The sequence below is a fragment of the Dipodomys merriami genome, unplaced genomic scaffold, assembly GCF_024711535.1.
Source record: "Dipodomys merriami isolate MVZ:Mamm:240054 unplaced genomic scaffold, mDipMer1.0.p SCAF_44, whole genome shotgun sequence".
Taxonomy (NCBI): Eukaryota; Metazoa; Chordata; class Mammalia; order Rodentia; family Heteromyidae; genus Dipodomys; species Dipodomys merriami.
This window is the reverse complement of record NW_027206002.1, coordinates 9,280,758-9,298,745: the sequence shown is the minus strand read 5'-3', so window position 1 is coordinate 9,298,745 and position 17,988 is coordinate 9,280,758. Positions and strand designations below refer to the sequence as shown.

The 17,988-nt window shown below is 48.7% G+C and overlaps 1 protein-coding gene across 3 annotated transcripts; it reads right to left on the bottom strand.

Moving 5' to 3' along the window:
* Positions 1-347: 347 nt before the first annotated feature.
* On the bottom strand, positions 348-16,887 carry Mat2b (methionine adenosyltransferase 2 non-catalytic beta subunit). 3 transcript variants are annotated; one of them, XM_069993963.1, is made up of 7 exons: positions 16,593-16,887; positions 7,815-8,009; positions 6,311-6,425; positions 5,966-6,118; positions 3,136-3,329; positions 1,779-1,892; positions 348-1,289 (listed from the first exon to the last, which is right to left on the bottom strand). In XM_069993963.1, exons 1-7 carry the CDS (start codon positions 16,620-16,622, stop codon positions 1,119-1,121), a joined length of 972 nt encoding a protein of 323 aa, XP_069850064.1. In that variant the 5' UTR covers positions 16,623-16,887; the 3' UTR covers positions 348-1,118. The 3 variants fall into 3 exon arrangements, with proteins under 3 accessions (XP_069850064.1, XP_069850063.1, XP_069850065.1); XM_069993962.1 differs by lacking the exon at positions 16,593-16,887 and adding an exon at positions 14,448-14,548; XM_069993964.1 differs by lacking the exons at positions 5,966-6,118; positions 16,593-16,887 and adding an exon at positions 14,448-14,549.
* Positions 16,888-17,988: the final 1,101 nt, after the last annotated feature.

Genomic DNA, 17,988 nt, shown 5'->3' with positions numbered 1-17,988 from the left:
TACAAAATACTGTATGCATAATTAGAATATACAAGTATGAGCCAGGCATTGGTGGCTAAAGCCTGTAATCCTCGCTCCTCAGGAGGCTGAGATCTGAGGATCACAGTTTGAAACCAGCCGGGGCAGGAAAGTCTGTGAGACTCTTATCACCAATAAACTATTCACAAAAGGCCAGAAGTGGTGCTATGGCTCGAGTGGTAGAGCCTTGAGCCAAAAGAGCTCAGAGACAGTGCCCAGGCTCTGAGTTTACGCCCTAAGACTGATACCAAAAAAAAGTTAAAGCCACAAAGGAACAACTGATGCAGACAGGTGGTCTGCCCATAGAAAGAACCAACACAAGGCAGGCCTGACATGCCAGCAGTACGTGTTTATTATGACTCAGGAGTGGTCAAAAGACTTACAGGCTCATTATTATTAGTATAACCGAGCATGTGAAATGTCAGCAACGTGGAGTGAAAAGGGCAGTCGTGAATTTATATTACAAAACCACACACACGCATACACTCTCTCAAGGGTTCACCACGCCCGGCTGTGACCCGGGCGCCCAGCCGCAGGAGTGCTGATGGACGTAACGTGTTAACATATCTCAAGCATAAAAACTGTACGGAGGTTGCAAAAATAAAGTTTCTTTCCTCAAACATTTTGATCTGAGCTCAAGCAAAGCAAATAATGAACACCAATGATTTTCATATGACTTCACATGTTTTAAAACAAGTCAACAGCTGCAAAAAAAAAAAAAAAAGAAAGAAAGAAAGAAAAGAAAAAAATCCTGAAAATATACAGAAGTTCTAGAAAGAATTAACAGTGAGTTTCATCCAAAATAAGAGTCTACAGCAGATCTGTCTCATCCTGGCTCCCAGGAGTTTTAGAATCATAATTTACATTACGGCAACTGCAGGGAAAAGCCAAACAAACAAAATCGTAACATAGAAAATCATGGCTACGGAGAAGGCTCCAATGCTCCTCGGATTCTTTAGACAATTTCACTAGTGCAAGAGCATCATTCACCTGAAAGAGCAGAGGCCCCTTAAAGAGTAATCATACAAAACTAGTTCCTCTTCTCTTGAAAAAGTGCCACGGACTGTACTTTTCCTTTTTAAAAAGACACGAGGCGTGAACTAATGAAAGACCGTCTGTCGCCATCTCTTGTCGATGAGGAAGGGCCAGAGCGACTCTTTGATTCCGATCTGAAAGGGTGTTCGCTGGCCGATGCCCAACGTCTCCAATTTGGAGCAGTCAAGCTGAGCATTTCTTGGACGCTGGGCACCTATGACAGGGCTATCAGTGATCTTGAGAGAGAAAGGAAACAAAGCATAAGGGCTCCAGCAAGAAATTGGGGTTAAAAAACACAACTTCATTTCATGATTTTTTGGCTGGTCGTAGGGCTTGAACTCAGGGCCTGGGCTTTTTGTGCTCAAGGCTAGTGCTCTACCACTTGAGCCACAGCTCCACTTCTGGCTCTTGGGTGGTTAAGTGGAGGGAAGAGTCTTACAGACTTTCTAGCCCGGATTGGTATTGAATCACCGTTCTCAGATCTCAGCTTCCTGAGTAGCTGGGATCGCAGGAGTGAGCCACCGGCGCGTGGCTCATTTCCTACTATTGTACACCGTTGCCTCTCGAACAGCGCCTGCCACCGCTCAGACACTACCTTTCCGCTGAACACTCCTCACCACGCCGTCACAGAGCACGCTGCCAGGCTAACCCAACGGCACTGAGTCCGTGCTGAGACGCGAAGGCAGCCAGCGCACGCCAGGCCGCGGTGGGGCGGGGTTACTCACGGGCCGCAGGTGACTGCTGGGCAGGTTGAAGGCATCGGCAATCGCACAGGCCATCTCGTACTTCGTCATCTGCTCGCTGCCAGACCAGTGGAAAGTGCCCTTGATGGACGGGTCCTGGGGACAAGGACACAAGCATTCCCGAGACTCAAATGCAGGCACCGCCACCTCCGGGGGCCAACGCGAAACCCCCGGCACCAATGCACCACCCACCTTTTCGGGAATGGATTCCGACGCAGCAGCTAAAGGAAGCGCCTGTAAATATTCCCAGCTCAACAACCACAAACAACCTCCACAAGGATTTGGAAATTTGGAAATAGAAACAGAAATTCTGTGTCATTAGTGGGAGTCCTAACAGTGATTTCCAGAGATTTTTAGGGGAAGTATTTTCAAGTATACTAAAAAGCTAAAACTAGAGCTGAGTACAACTACTTTTTGAGATGAGCTCATTAGTTAAACCTTAGATATGTTTGCAACTCAAAAATAAATATTTTCATACTTAAAAAAGAACATGGTGGTCAAAGCTGGGCATGGCTCATGCCTGCGATCCTAGCTACCCAGAGGTGAGACCTGACAATCAGGGTTTGCAATCAGCCAGGCAGGAAAGCCCGTGACACTATCTCCAGCTAACACACAAAAAGCCAGAAGCAGAGCTGTGGCTCATGTGGCTGAATGTCGGCCTTGATTTTAAAATAAGCTAAGGGACAGCACCCATGCCCTGAGTTCAAGCCCCGGCACCTGCCTACAGCAGCACAAGCCGGTGTGCCGACTCAACCAGCTGCAGGGCCTGGGTAAGTTCAGAGGAGCCATTCCTGAGGCCGGGCATCATCTCCTCCAACCAAGTCTGAAGAGGGGGACCCTGAGCTGGAAGAAACGGAAGCCCGGGTCTGGACAGCTAGGGGGAGGGGCGTGAAGCCTCAGTTTAGCTTTAAGCAAGTCCTGGGGAATCAGGAGTGAACATGGCACGCGTAAGAAACTTGGGATCGTAGAGTCAGCATCAGCAAGACCAAAGGATGCGTTTGCCCATGCCCAGATTGTTTCTTTCTACACTGACCGCAGCCCAGGCTGTGATGGGTGGAGGCCGCCCTGACATCTGGGGTCAAGGACAAAAACAAAGGATCAATTCCTACTTGGGCTGCCATTCAGGCTCTCTACCGTTCATTTAATCGGAGACAGTTATTAGCTAAAGAACAACTGCAGGCTTTCTGCTGCCTTCCTGTAGAAGAAACAACAGGTCGCACGGCAAGTGAGAAATAAACCCAAACGCAAAGGTTCTTTGGCAATGTAGTCTCCCCTCTGTCAACCACTTCTGTCTGGCCTTCTAGCTCGTCCTCCGTCCGCCCCCTCCCCAGCTGCTCACCAGCATCCGCTTCTCTGCCAGCTGCCGACACACACTGGCCACGTCCTTGACGTGGGTGGGAAACCGCTGCTGCCAGTGGTCCATGTTGGCCGATTTGTTGCTGAACTGCACCTTGTCGAACATCACGGTCACCGCACTCTCCTCCAGCTTCTCCACCTCTCCGTAGAGGACAGGAATTCTCAGAACTGCAGCTCCTGGACCAAGAAAGGGGGCGTGCTAGAGCTGCGTTCCCAAGTTTTCATGGGGGAGACATTCCCAACACAGAGACCTCGTCTTTAATATAATAAACATGCTGGGCTGGAATACAGCTCACTGGCAGAGCATTTGTGTAGCCTCTCAGAGGCCCTGGGTCCGATCCCTAGCACCAACACACACAGCTCACCAGCGATCAGGCCAATTTAATACATGGGATCTTGAGTATTTTTATAAATATCTGCCATCTGAGATATTTCTGTATCTAATGTCTATATTATGATAACTAAAGCAAAAACTTGTGACAACGTAATTAGAAATCCTGATTAGATGTCAAATCTTACAAGAAGATTACTTTTATAGAGGGAATGTTTTGAGGACAGTTGGAAAATACCTGTGGAGGCTACGTATAGGACTGCAGTCCACTGTTTATCAGGACTGTACTGCAGTGGTGTGGAGAATGTCCTTGTCTGTACAGGACACGAGTGAATGAAGTGGTCTGAGACTTCACTTAAATGGAACAAGCTGTCACCAGGGTTGGCCAAGTGCATATAAAACCAATGCGCCAAAACATCAGCATCTGAAGCCTGGTGAGGAGTCAGTGTTCACACTTCTCACAAGCACTGGTGGAGGAATTTCAAGGCACTTGGATTTAATTGGTCCCTGCTGAGGGGTATGGTGTATGGATAATTAGCACCTTAATTGCAAGTAATTGTAAGTTTTATAATCAAATGATCAGACAAGTAAACATGGAGACTGCTACAGTCCCAACCCATAATGTTCCCCCCAGAACTCCATGCTGGTTCAATCCCCAGAGCAACAGTACTGGGAGGGAGGACTCAGGTCACCAGGCAGTAATGGGGGGGTGGGAGGATGGGGGGAGGGCTCAGGTCACCAGGGGGAAAAGCCTTTTTTTCTGTCAATCTGTCATCTGTTCATCTTGAGAACTGCTGTCCTGACAAGTCTCTGCTTTGGCCAAGTGGCTGGAGTCAGGAGTTGCATCTCACAAGACAGCCAGCTACCTGCCAGTGCCAACGGAGGGGCAGCGCATTCCCACCTTCCTGACTGCGGCACAGCCACTTTACTTCTCTCTCAGGTTTCTGGTTTTACCAAAACGCTCAATTCCTGGGCAGCCAAAGGTATTTTCATTACTTTTTGGAACGGATGTCCTTTTGGAAACTGTTCTGTAGGAAAGTAATTTGAGGTTGTTTTCTTCCTTGATCTATATCCAAAAAAAATGCTTCTAAGAATATTTTATTCTGTTGGAAAAGGCTGTGTTTAAGTCCAGAATTTTTGCAACCATTTTGTCAAATTAAACAAAAAGGGGGAAAAGAAAAAAAGGACTTCATGTAAGAGATCTCTCTCAGGTAGGAAAAATGTAGAAATTTCTAAGAAGTTGTTTGAGGGGGGGAGGAAGGGAAGGGAAAGAGAAAATGCTTTTAGATGACAAAGGATTTTAAAAGGTCAAATCCTTTTAAAAGGTAAAATGTTCCAGAATATTCCAAAATGAAAACAGCAAGTTGGAGGGAGGGAGGAGGGTGAGAACAGAGTGTGAAAGAGAGGAGGGAAAAAGTAACTTACAAAGCAAACAGAACAAAGAAATTAAAAGGCTATGAAAGGTGTACAAAAGGTAAGAGTAGGTCTTATAAAGAAGGTAGCTGCTGAAGAAGAGTACAGGTGGTTCACATCCATAATCCTCGCTACTTAGGAGACTGAGATCTAAGGATCCAGTTTTGAGGTAAAACAGTAAGTGGCCTAACCACTGCACCTAAAATAGGCAGATGGACGTAGGTTACCATCTGGGCCACAGCTGTCAACCTAGTTTGTGATTTCTGTGGACAGCACATACATCTAATTTAATGTTATATCTAGCATACGCTCTATCTTAGCATTGAATATGTTATATCTAACATATGTTGTATCTTAGCATTTCCTTCCTGAATTTTTGACTCATTTAACATATTCTATTAAACATCCAGATAGGAAAATGGCTGATTTTATTTTTTTTTAAGTCCTCACTAGTATCTCTGACTTGTCTTTTAGCTAAAGAACATTCTGTCCTCTTCTGGTCCAGATGAAGGCCAGTCTGTCAGCTAGATACCAGTCACTTTTTCCTCCCTCCACGCTTAGCATGAAGCAGCTATGGAAGATGGACCACCGATCTTCTACCTTCTTTTAAGATTAGAAGAGACTAAATGATGTCAAAGATATACAAAGAGTCAAGAAAGTCTATTTTTTTCAACAAATCAAAAAATTACAACTGGGAAGTAAATTGAAAAAGCAGATAAACTCAGGGCCAGGGAGATCTTCTTTTATTTATTTATTTTTTTTAACTCAAGGCCAGGGCCAGCACTCTACCACATGAGCCACGGCACCACTTCCGGCTTTTTCTGTGTATGTGGTACTGAGGATCCGAACCCAGGGCTTCATACATGCTAGGCAAACGCTCTACCACTAAGCCACACTGCCAGTCCCTACCCTCAGGATTTTTAAGTACTTACTTTCCCTTTATATTAACTATATTCTCTGATTTCTCTCTAATGACTTATCGCTTGATTTTCTACAATTTGAAACATTTCACTCGTAAACAAAAAGCAGTTCTCTGAAACAATCAGCGGCTCAAGAGGCTAAGCCTTACCTAAATTATTTTCCAGTACCGCCTTTTCTCCTTCTAATTTGGTTTTACCATACAAATTTAGGGGAGCAGGTGTGTCTTCCTCTGAATAAGGTGGATTTGTCCCATCAAATACATAGTCTGAGCTAATGTAGATGAGAAAAGCTCCGATTGCAGCTGCAAAAGATTAGAAACAAATAAATAAACAAAAATCTATCAAAATGTGTTGTGCCGTTACTTTTGAGCAGAACTCAGAACGGTTTGTTCTATGTGATATAAAAACCGATGCAAGTGATCTATAAAACGCGGGTCTCTGAACTTGTGTGCTGACTGGACACCTGGAGAAGGGCGTGTGAGGACGTTGTTTACCTGCTTCTTTTGCCAAATTCCCAGAAGCACCCACGTTAAGCTGAGCAGCAGCGTCTGGCTGGCTCTCCACAACATCCGGCCTCCTCTCTGCAGCGCAGTGAACTACCACGTGAGGCTGGAAGGCAAGCGGTCACAGATAAAGCACAGCACACAGAGCCCCGCGGAAGCCAAGGCCTTCAGTGAAAGAGGATCCTTCATCAACCTCCTTTCAGGGAAGATTAATCACTGCGACTTTTAATGCAGTTTCCTTTCCCTTCCTTTATTTCCCTCAAGGCTCAAACTTCCTCAAATTACATACAGGCCTTGAAAAGTAAATGTGCAATTTTGTTGTTTTGGCTTTTCTTCTTCATGGTGCTAGGGATCCAGGACCTTGCAAGCAATCTACCCACTGAGCTCCATCCTCAGGCCTGCAGAGAGGAAATTTACTGAAGCCTAGACGAAGATTAGAAAACTGTCAAAAATATGAGCTGGCACACTGGACATGAAAATGAACTAAGTTACTCAAGGGCAGCAATGGAAGGGAGGGAATGAGAGGGAAAGAGAGGCCAGCTCACACTAAGCAAAAGGAAAGAAAGGTAAATATCACCTGATGCGGAAGAAATGGCTGTACTGTCAAAGCTCCTGAAATTCACAAACTTTATGGACCATGACAATGACAATATGCTTTGTGAAGGCTGAAAGGTGTTAGTGACTTTAATTAAGTATCACTATTCCACAATGCTGTGAAACATGTGAAATTTATGTAATCACCTAATCTCAATAAAATGTTTTTAACAAAAAGAAAAATTGCAAAAAAGAAAAAAATATATATATGAGCTGGGCACAGGTGGCTCACGCCTGTCAGCCTAGAGACTCAGGAGGCTGAGATCTGAGGATCGCAGCTGGAAGCCAGCCCAGGCAGGAGACTGTGAGATTTTTTATCTCCAAAGAACCACCAGAAAACCAGAAGTGGCTCTGTGATTCAAGTGCAAAGGAGCTCACAGTGCCCAGGTCCTAAGTTCAAGCCCCATAACTGACAAAAAAAGAAAAAAAAAGAAGAAAAAAAGCTTACTATTTCTGTCTTTGTCAATGTCTCCACTTAATCTTTTACATGCTAAAGAAAGTGCACTCTGAGGCTGAGGATCCCGCCCCACGTGAGAGCACTTGCCAGCGTGGTCAGATGCTCGAGACCCTGGGGTCAGCCCTCAGCCAGCCACAGAGGGTCAGTGCTTTGAGCACATGGCAACTTCCTTCACAGCAGGTACATCACCCGGGCGATTCCGCCCCCAACTCAGGTAGATGCCGACATAAACTCAGGTAGATGCCGACATAAACTCAGGTAGATGCCGACATAAACTCAGGTAGATGCTGACATAAACTCAGGTAGATGCCGACATAAACTCAGGTAGATGCCGACATAAACTCAGGTAGATGCCGACATAAACTCAGGTAGATGCCGACATAAACTCAGGTAGATGCTGACATAAACTCAGGTAGATGCAGACATAAAGGGAGGAGACTGTACCTGGTAATCATGAATGATATGGTGAACGGCTTCAGAATCTAACAGGTTGACCTGCTCAAACTTTGGTCTTGCTCTTCTAAAACCACAGCCAACAGCATGCCAATTATTCTGCTGAAATTCCTTGTAAACAGCTCTGCCAAGCAGCCCAGTGGCACCAGTGACCAGAACCCGCCGGCTGGGGGTGTTTATCTCCTCCTAAAAGCCAAGCAAAAGGACAGGGTCACCTGCTGTGACAAGACCTCTATCACAGAAACAAGTCACTGCTAGTGTCCACCGAAGACCTCTCGGCCAAGCTGTTTCCTAGGATATACCGCAGGGATTGGGCACTGAACCCAGGGCCCCTGGCATGCTAGACCAATGTGCTCTCATGTGAATGATACCCCAAGCACTACGCTTTCGTGTTGGTTTTGAGACAGGGTCTTATTACCATTGTTCATGCTGGTCTTGAACTAAACATCTTCCTGTCTTTCAGGCCCAAGGAGCTTGAATAAACAGGATCTCCAACCCCACCTTGCCTGGCATCTTTCTACTGCCCAAAACAAAGGGAACCCAAGAAAAACTGGCCACACAAAAATCTCAATTGAAAAAAAAAAAAATATATATATATATATATATATGTATAAAATAAAGGACCAAAATCTAGCTGTTTCTAGCATTTGAAAAACCTGAAAGGAAAAAGCTCATGAGTAAGGTAAAAATCTTAAGATTCTTTTCTCATAGTTCTACTAGTGGCAAAACACTTGAGAAGTGTACAGAAACTTCATCCAGGCTCTCTGTTGAAACATTTGGCTCGAAGCCAGGTGATTTATGAAAACAAGGACTCCAGCCAGCACAATATTTTCTTAGACTTTTGGCAAGAAGACAGCTCTACAAAGACACAACTGTAAAGAGGGAAGAACAAGCCAAGTCTGGTGGAGACAGACTCCGCCGACTTCCCCAGGACAGATGCCCTGACGAGGTGGGATGGGGGACTTCCAGGGGGCCTCGGGGTCCCTCGTTTTGCCCTAGGGAAGCAAAGGCAGGGGCAGCAGGGTGTAGGTCGGGCCCAGGAGACTCAGGTCAGTACCCCTCCAGCTGACGGGACGGCAGATCATGGGTATTCATGGGAGATCATGGGGACCCACTTGTAATCTTGCTTTCCAGGATAAGGCTTTTCTGAAGACGCAGTTCTCTTATTCCAACAAGACAAAAAAAAAAAAAAAAAAATACTGCCATCCAACTTCCCAGACAACTAGTAAGGCTGGTATGGGGCACGGACCTGTAATCCCAACGCTGGAAGGGCAAGGGGGAGGAAAGAGGCACAGGAGAGGAAGACTGAAAAGGAAGACGTGAATGAAAGAAAAAAGAAAAGCCCAAGTATTATGCAACCCATAAGTACTATACCATGAAGTGAGAACTGCATTCTTCAGGGGTTTTTTGTTTTTGCTTTTTTTTTTTTATTTCAAGAACACTTTATTTACCACACTCAATAAAGTCAGTTCTATCTTAATCATGGAATTAACCACAAAGTATAATGAAGGAGCAGGCCTACATTTTGTTTGCAAGTTTATTAAGATCTCAGGGGAAAAACAGATCTTTTATTTCTTTACTTTCATACTTCAGTTTTGAAAGCACGTGTTTCTCTCATTTTAATACATTTGTGTTTAATGAAAAAGATGAGTCTCCTGAGCATGTCAGTTTGGCAGTGTTTTCTGATACCTAAGTGCATCTTAAAATAAGAGGTCACCCCTGGGTGCTGGTGACTCATGCCCATAATCCTAATTACTGGGGAGGCTGTGCTCTGAGGATCACGGTTCCATGCCAGCCAGCTGGAAGTCCACGAGACGCTTCTCTCCAATTAACCAGTAAAAAAAAAAAAAAAAAAAAAATCCACAAGTGAGCTGTGGCTCAATCAGTAGAGCACTAGCCCTGAGCAAAAAGCTCAAGACCCAGGCCTTGAGTTCAAGCCACAGCACCAGCACAAACAACAACAAATAAGAGACTATTTAGACTATCTTAAAATCAAAAGCATCTTAAGAATTGATACTATATTGAGTTTCAAGAACAAGGCTGCTTTTTTTTTTTGATACTTATGAAAGGACTGGGGTCGCCAGGGGAATATTATTTCCTTATAGCCTGTGCTAATGTGTACTGTCCTGAGGAACCGGGAGACCGAGTATCCCTCACCCAATGGTCAGATGGCAATTCAGGGATCTGAGATGGGAGCATCCAACGAAAGGGAAAGGCCAGTTCCCAATCTTGAATTTGAAGACTATCAAGTGTTATGAAAACTTAGGCTGTTCCTTCTGCTTTGTCATTTCCAAACTAAAGATCCCACAGGTGGTGGTAACTTTGTCCACAGAAAGAAAAAGACTGGGACCAGAACCTAAGAGTCTTGTCTCGATGCTCTAACCACTTGCAATGAATTTTGTTTCCATCCTCTGGACTTCCATTTGATAGTTTTATCTGCTTTGTCATAGACTAAAGCATTGAGAAATTATAATACTCACACTGGCTTAATTCCTCACCAGTAAAAAGAAGCATTTGGACAAAACGGTTAGTGCTACAATTCTAGCACTTCCCTACATGTAGAACCTGATGACTGCAGCAAGATCTCTATCTACTGAAGGTCACCTTTGCCCTATTTCACCCCAGAAGACCCTTTCTGCCTGAGCCATCTATTTCCTCAAGTTTTGCTCAGTGAGTAGATGATTAAAGACCATTTGGAAATTAATCTCCATCTGTCTCTATAGCAGAAACTCAATATATGGAAGTCAAACACTTTAAGTCATCTTATTTATAGATGCCAAAAATAACTCCTGATGGTGTGTGGATTTAGCCTGAACTGCTTGTCTAACATGGCAAGATGTGAGTTCCATTCTCAGCACTACAAAAAAAAGAAAAGAAAAAAGAAAGAAGAAACCCCTTGAAGTATCAAATACAGAAAAATACTAAGCCTACTGTTCTTATTAGGCTGTCTAGTTATATGACGCCAAATTTTGTGGCTAATGGGAGATGAGTATCTCTTTCCGAACAGTCCTACCGTACGGGGACACTGACTTCCACTTTAGGACACACTGTGGTAAATTCTATTAAGAATGCTCTGAAAGAGTCTAGAATGCTAGCACTGATGTTATGCACCGAGTTGTTCTGACATCTTAACAGTATATGTAATACTTGCTACCCTTGGAATCCTTTCGATCTGGCCACTTCTTTTTTCTTACATGTTTTTTTACTCACATCAATTACTTGCACCAAGGGTTACGTTTTGACATATCTATATAAACATACAATGCATCTTGATCAGACTCACCGCTCCCCCTTTCTTCCCAAACTAATCCATACTTTATGTAGTGCTGGAATTTAGTAAGCGTGACTTCTGACCACTTAGGAGGGAATGGCTCCTCTCCCACTCTGACCCTCTTGTAACAGTCTGAAAAAACCAAGGGCTGCCTCTCAAATATTTTAAAACAAGTACCATTCTCCTGAAGAGAGAGTTTTAGTTCTACAGGTTTTCAGAGCACAAGTAATATTTGCTAAGCTCTTAATGGAAAACATGGAAAGTCATTTTCTTTGCTGAACTACTATGAAAATAGATTGAGGTTCATCCACCTGTAGACACACACATGAATGTAAACTAACAGCTGGTATCATGCACTCCATCATTTGGGGCACACAGAAATAGAGGGTTAAATAGCCCCGAAGCCTAACTCTACCAAAGTCCCAAATACCACTTGAAGGCACTGAATATGTCATATTTTGGAAACATAGAACTGCTGCTAAAGGGCAGGCTTCAGGGTCTCACACCTGTGATCCTCCAGGCTGAAGAAGCTGAGATCTGAGGATCGCAATTCTACGCCATCCAAGACAGGAAAGTCTGCAATATCTCCAATAAACTACCCCCAGAAGAAGCCTCAAATGGTGCTGTGGCTCAAGTGGTAGAGTGCTAGTCTTGAGCAAAAGGAGCTCTGGGACAGCGCCCGGCCCTGAGCTCAAGCCCAGGACCAGTATAAACAAACAAAAAACTATTGCCTCAATACAGAAAGCCATCCTTACAATCTTTCCTGTGTTTCTAACACACACGTGTGGATTCAGTCTCCTTATCTAGTGATGGACAGGTTCTGTGAATGGCTGCAGGCATGAATGGAGGGGGAGGAACCCAGGGATGGATTTCCCCAACACCATTTTCTTTCCTCCTGCAAACCATGGTGGTGGTTTGAGGTGGTTCAGGTCTTAGGTGGCCAGAGGCCTGCACCTTACCCAGAGTCCCATCTCAGAGGAACAAACCCGTGCCTGCTTTCCTCAGCTGAGAAGCAATTGAAGCAGCAGCTAAGGCATCCTGTGTATGCACACACAGGAAGATCATGAACCTGCCTAAACACCACACCTTCCTCCACGTGGCGGGCAGGGAGAGTGGGGAGGCAGCCATGACTGGAAACTGAGCCGCCCTCCAGCTTTCCAGAGCTGCAGAGAGCAGGGGGCTAGGCTCTATTCCCTAAAGAAAGGGAGCGCCCCTCTCTTTCTTTAGGACACCCCACAATCCTGGGATCCCCCATGGCTGGACACCCCCGGACCTCTGCATATGCCCACCACCCGGGGAATCCCCACATACGCCCCCTCCTTCCATCCCAACCTCAGAGATCTCCAGAGCCCCCCACCCAGACCCCTCACCCTCAGATGCAACACCCCACGTCTACATGCCCTCACCCCGCAGACTCCCCTCTAATCTGCTTACCACCCACCCCTAGCCCTTGATCTCCACTCACTTCTTGACCCCCACAGCCTCACCCTTGGACTCCCGCATATCCCCACCTCTGGCTACCCCCCCCCACCCCCAGGCTTACCACCCACCCCCATCCCTGCATATTCCCCACCCTCACTGGGAATCCCCTACTCCTGCTTAACCTCACCCTGAGGTTTGCATCCCCACTCCTGGACCCCCTACCTCTGGACCCCCACCCCTGCATGCCCCCACCCCTGGACCCCCACCCCTGCATGCCCCCTATGCCTGGGCCTCACCCCTGCATGCCCCCACCCCTGGACCCCCACCCCTGCATGCCCCCTATGCCTGGGCCTCACCCCTGCATGCCCCCATCCCTGGACCCCCACCCCTGTATGCCCCCACCCCTGCATGCCCCCACCCCTGCACACCCCCACCCCTGGGCCCCCCACCCCTGGGCCCCCCACCCCTGGACCCCCCACCCCTGGACCCCCCACCCCTGCACGCCCCCACCCCTGCACGCCCCCACCCCTGCACACCCCCACCCCTGGATCCCCCACCCCTGCACACCCCCACCCCTGCACACCCCCACCCCTGGACCCCCCACCCCTGGATCCCCCACCCCTGCACACCCCCACCCCTGCACACCCCCACCCCTGGATCCCCCACCCCTGCACACCCCCACCCCTGCACACCCCCACCCCTGGATCCCCCACCCCTGGACCCCCCACCCCTGCACACCCCCACCCCTGGATCCCCCACCCCTGCACACCCCCACCCCTGCACACCCCCACCCCTGGATCCCCCACCCCTGGACCCCCCACCCCTGCACGCCCCCACCCCTGGACCCCCCACCCCTGGATCCCCCACCCCTGCACGCCCCCACCCCTGGATGCCCCCACCCCTGACCCCCTCCCCGGGCCCCCACCCCTGCATGCCTCCACCCCTGACTCCCCCGGACCCCCACCCCTGGACCCCAGCCCCTGACCCCCCCTCGGGCCTCCCCCCGACCCCCTCACCCCGGACCCCGGGCCCCCCGACCCCTCGCCCCCGACCCCCTCACCCCGGACCCCGGGCCCCCCCGACCCCCTCACCCCGGACCCCCTCACCCCGGACCCCCGACCTCCTCACCCCCGACCCCCTCACCCCGGCCCCCTCACCCCGGCCCCCTCACCCCCGACCCCCTCACCCCGGCCCCCTCACCCCCGACCCCCTCACCCCGGCCCCCTCACCCCGACCCCCTCACCCCGGACCCCCGACCTCCTCACCCCCGACCCCCTCACCCCGGCCCCCTCACCCCCGACCCCCTCACCCCGACCTCCTCACCCCCGACCCCCTCACCCCGGCCCCCTCACCCCGGCCCCCCGACCCCCTCACCCCGACCCCCTCACCCCGGACCCCCTCACCCCGGCCCCCTCACCCCGGCCCCCTCACCCCCGACCCCCTCACCCCCGACCCCCTCACCCCCGACCCCCTCACCACGGCCCCCTCACCCCGGCCCCCTCACCCCGGCCCCCTCACCCCGGCCCCCTCACCCCGGCCCCCTCACCCCGACCTCCTCACCCCCGGCCCCCTCACCCCGGCCCCCTCACCCCCGACCCCCTCACCCCGGCCCCCCCGACCCCCTCACCCCGGCCCCCTCACCCCCGACCCCCTCACCCCGGCCCCCTCACCCCGACCCCCTCACCCCCGGCCCCCTCACCCCGGCCCCCTCACCCCGGCCCCCTCACCCCGACCCCCTCACCCCGACCCCCTCACCCCGGCCCCCTCACCCCGGCCCCCCCGACCCCCTCACCCCCGACCCCCTCACCCCGACCCCCTCACCCCGGCCCCCCGACCCCTAGCACCGCACGCCCCGCCCCAGCGGGGCTCCAGGCCGGGAAGGCGGCGGAAGCTCCCGCGCCGGCGCCGCTCGGGCCGAGCCGCGGGCCTACCTCCACCAGCTGGCAGCTCCCGGGCACGAAGTGGATGGACAGCTCCTTCCCCCGCCCCACCATGCCCGCCGTTTTCTCGCCGCCGCCGCCGCGGCCGCCTCAGCCCGCCCCGAACCGCCGCGGGCCGCAGCTCCCCCAGGCCCCGCCGACCTCCGCTCCCGCTTCCGGCTTCCGCCGCCCGGGCCGCGCCTGCGGATTGGCCACGCTCCGCCACGCCTCCGGAGGAGGGCGGGACCTCGCAGGACGCGCCGGGCCCACGCGCCAGTTCTTAAAGGGACAGACACCGAGACCCAGACCGCCGACGCCGAGGGCCGGGTTTGGGGGGTGGGAGGCCGGCGGGATGGTTTTCTCTCGCGCTTAAGCATCTACTTTTCTTTTTCCCCCTTAACTTGGGAAGAAGGATCGAGTTGACGGGCCTGGCGTTGCAGGTTCGCAGACTGTGCGGCGGGCACGAACTACACCGAGCAGCCTGAGAGCTTTTCAGAGTGGGAGGGAGGGGAGCGAGCGCCCGCGCCTGCGCAGGAGGAGGGGTCTGAAAGAGGGCGAAATAAAGTCATCACAGAAATAATCGTGAGAGCCGTGCCGGAGTCAGTAACCACCCGGGAGCCTATGTGTGTCCTGGGGTGGTTGTTGACTCCCCCAACTTCCCCTTCCTCACTGACGGACAAACTGACAGAGGCCAGGCCTCCACTCCCACTGGTGGGGAGGGCAGACCCTGCAGCCTCCTCAGTGGATCTCAGGACCGCCTGGGGGAGACTCGCTTTGCTTTTTAAAAGCACATCAGGAACAACCCCCCAAGACAGTTGCTGCTGCTTGGCCTTCCTGGCACTTCACTTGGCTTCCACAAGTGTGCACGCCGTGTACGGGGTTCGCCCACCTTTACCCCACAGTCTATTCTGGTTCAGGCACTACCCACGACACTGAAAACCTGCCCACCAACGTGATCATCACGACTTGTATTTTCCTGAAGCCTTATTTTCAAAAGAAAAAAAAACAAAAACCCTTGTAAGAGTTAAAGGATTAAGCAATCTTTTTTTTTTTTAACCTCAACAGTCCTGTGACTTGGCTTCCTCTTCAACGCCCAAAGAAACTATTTCCTTATTCATTATACACATAAAAAGTTTCTTGGGATCAGTGACTCAAGACAGCCTTAGGTCCCTAACTTTTTGAGATTATATATATATATATATATATATATATATATATATATATATATATATATATATATCTTGAAGCTATTATTGTTCACAAACCGAGAGGATTGTCCCAACACAAGCAGCAGAAGCAGAAGACAAGGAAGTAAAAGGCAAGAGATCTAGTCCTGGCCGTGCTTGCTTACCTTCAGGGAGGTTGAGACAGGAAGGTGTACTTGTTCCCAGACAGCTATGGACCAAGCCTCAAGACAAGTAATCAAAACCTTGGGGGACAGAGGGGAGGGATCCTTCCTGCTTAAAAAGTGAAAATTCCAGTTCCTAGTAGGACTGTGTGAGGTAATGGGATCTCCCCAGAGGGACTTAAAATTGTCCAACAGAAACATGTAAGAATTGCAATTTGCAATTTCATTCTCAGAGCAGCCCATCTTGAATGAGGAACAAAGTGCTCATTCGCCTACATTTAAGACTCTGCTTGATGCTTACTGGGGTAAAAGTTGGGTATGGGTCATCTAGCACATATGTTTGGGTGTACTTTATAATCATTTTTCTGTCAAGAAGATAAACTATATCCATTCACAGATAACATCTAACTTCCTATGTAGTCAAGTATAATAAATGCAGCCTGGAACTAAAAGTTATGCTAGCAGATTGGAGTCACACAAAAGACAGAAAGCTGGAGCTCACCATAGGATAAAAATCCTGATTTATCACAAAACCTTCACCTACATTCTTGCATCTCATTTGGTGCATGCTTTGCATTTTATTTTTGTAAATGAGTGAGACTTCACTAAGCTTACCAAAGCTGGCTTCCAGGGTCAGTAACTCAAGTTGGGTGTATTATTCTATGTCCAAAGGTTGTACCGGGAGGAAAATGAATGCCTCAACCTGTTTCCTCTTTTCTCCTTACATCCACACTGCAGCTACCGGGCATTCTGGTGTGCATTTAAAGCAACTCTTTCCCCTGAATGTTCCTTGAATTGCTAGCTCTTACCTGCTCCATGTCCTCCGGCATTTCAGGCATGATTCCCAGATTATTCCAGGAACACAGGACGGGGATGGCTGTCAGCGTCTGCTTTCTCTGGCTGGGTCTTTTGTCTGCCGGGCTGGCTGAGAGCACAGGCACGCCAAAACGTGAGGCGCAGCTTCGCTTGACCTTTTAAATTAGCATTTTGATTCCACTCCCGGAATCTCGTGCAGTTTTCCACAGTGCAGTAAGCTGGCAGCTGATTCCCCCGGCCTCGTTTTGAAAATACCCAATAGGAAGTTTCATGTTTAACTGCCAGCCAAGCGAGGAGCCATTACCAAAACCATATGGCAGAGCCAACGATGGCAGCAGCAAAGACAAAGCAGCTAGGACGGTAACCTGCCCTTTCATCCCAGGACTTGTTGAAATTTTCTGTTGCAGGGAGAGATCTCGCAAGCCGGCAAGCTGGCAAGCCACAGGGGGGCTGTGGTTCTTCTTCTGAAATATTGTAATTCAACCACACCTTATTGGAACAGAATATGATCACTACCATTATCCAGTACATTTCCAGTCAGTGTATGTTAAGTAATTATTCCAAAGGACAATAAAAAGCACTGGTAGTAACAGCACACGCATACGCTCACAAAGTCAAGAGTTAAGTGGTCATTTCTTTATTCACATTGCCTTCGTAAGTGGAGTGGCTTTTAATTTCACCTAACATTAAAGACTCACCGATCAGTAATAATTCCCCAACCTGCCTGCACTGCAGAATCTACTGAACAAAATCTCTTAAGAGTCAAGTGCAGGAATTTTCTTTTTAACCATTTTAAAGGTAGTATGCATTTTTCGTTAAGTTTTGAATCAGTGATTTAGATTATGGCAGTGTGTCTATTTAAAAGCAACAAAATTTGGCATTCAAATTTAGCTAAAAAAAAATCCCATAACTTTAATAGTCTACCCATTTAGAGCATACAGCACATGGCAAAATGTAGGAGGCGTTCAAAGTCTGTAAGTTGTGAAGATTTTTTTTCTAGGGTTTCTATTAAAAATACATATCTTTAAAATTGACGTCCAAGGTGTAAAAGCTAAAATATCAAACTTAGGAGAAAAGGTGTATGATGATATCTCCATAACCCAACAAACAAATAAATATCTCAAAGGTACAAAGAGAAATCGACACTACACATTTTTAAAAACTGATAAACTAAAATTTAACAAAATGGAAAACATCTCATTAAAAGACATGAAGAAAATGAATAGCAGAGTAGAGACTGGGGAAAAATCATTACAATACTTATATCTGAAGAGGACTTACATTCAAAATCCTTAAAGAACTTCAACTCAATAATTTATAAAAGCATTTATAAATGAAAAAATGGTTAGTACACACTTTACAAAGGAAAATTATAAAAATAGCCAATAA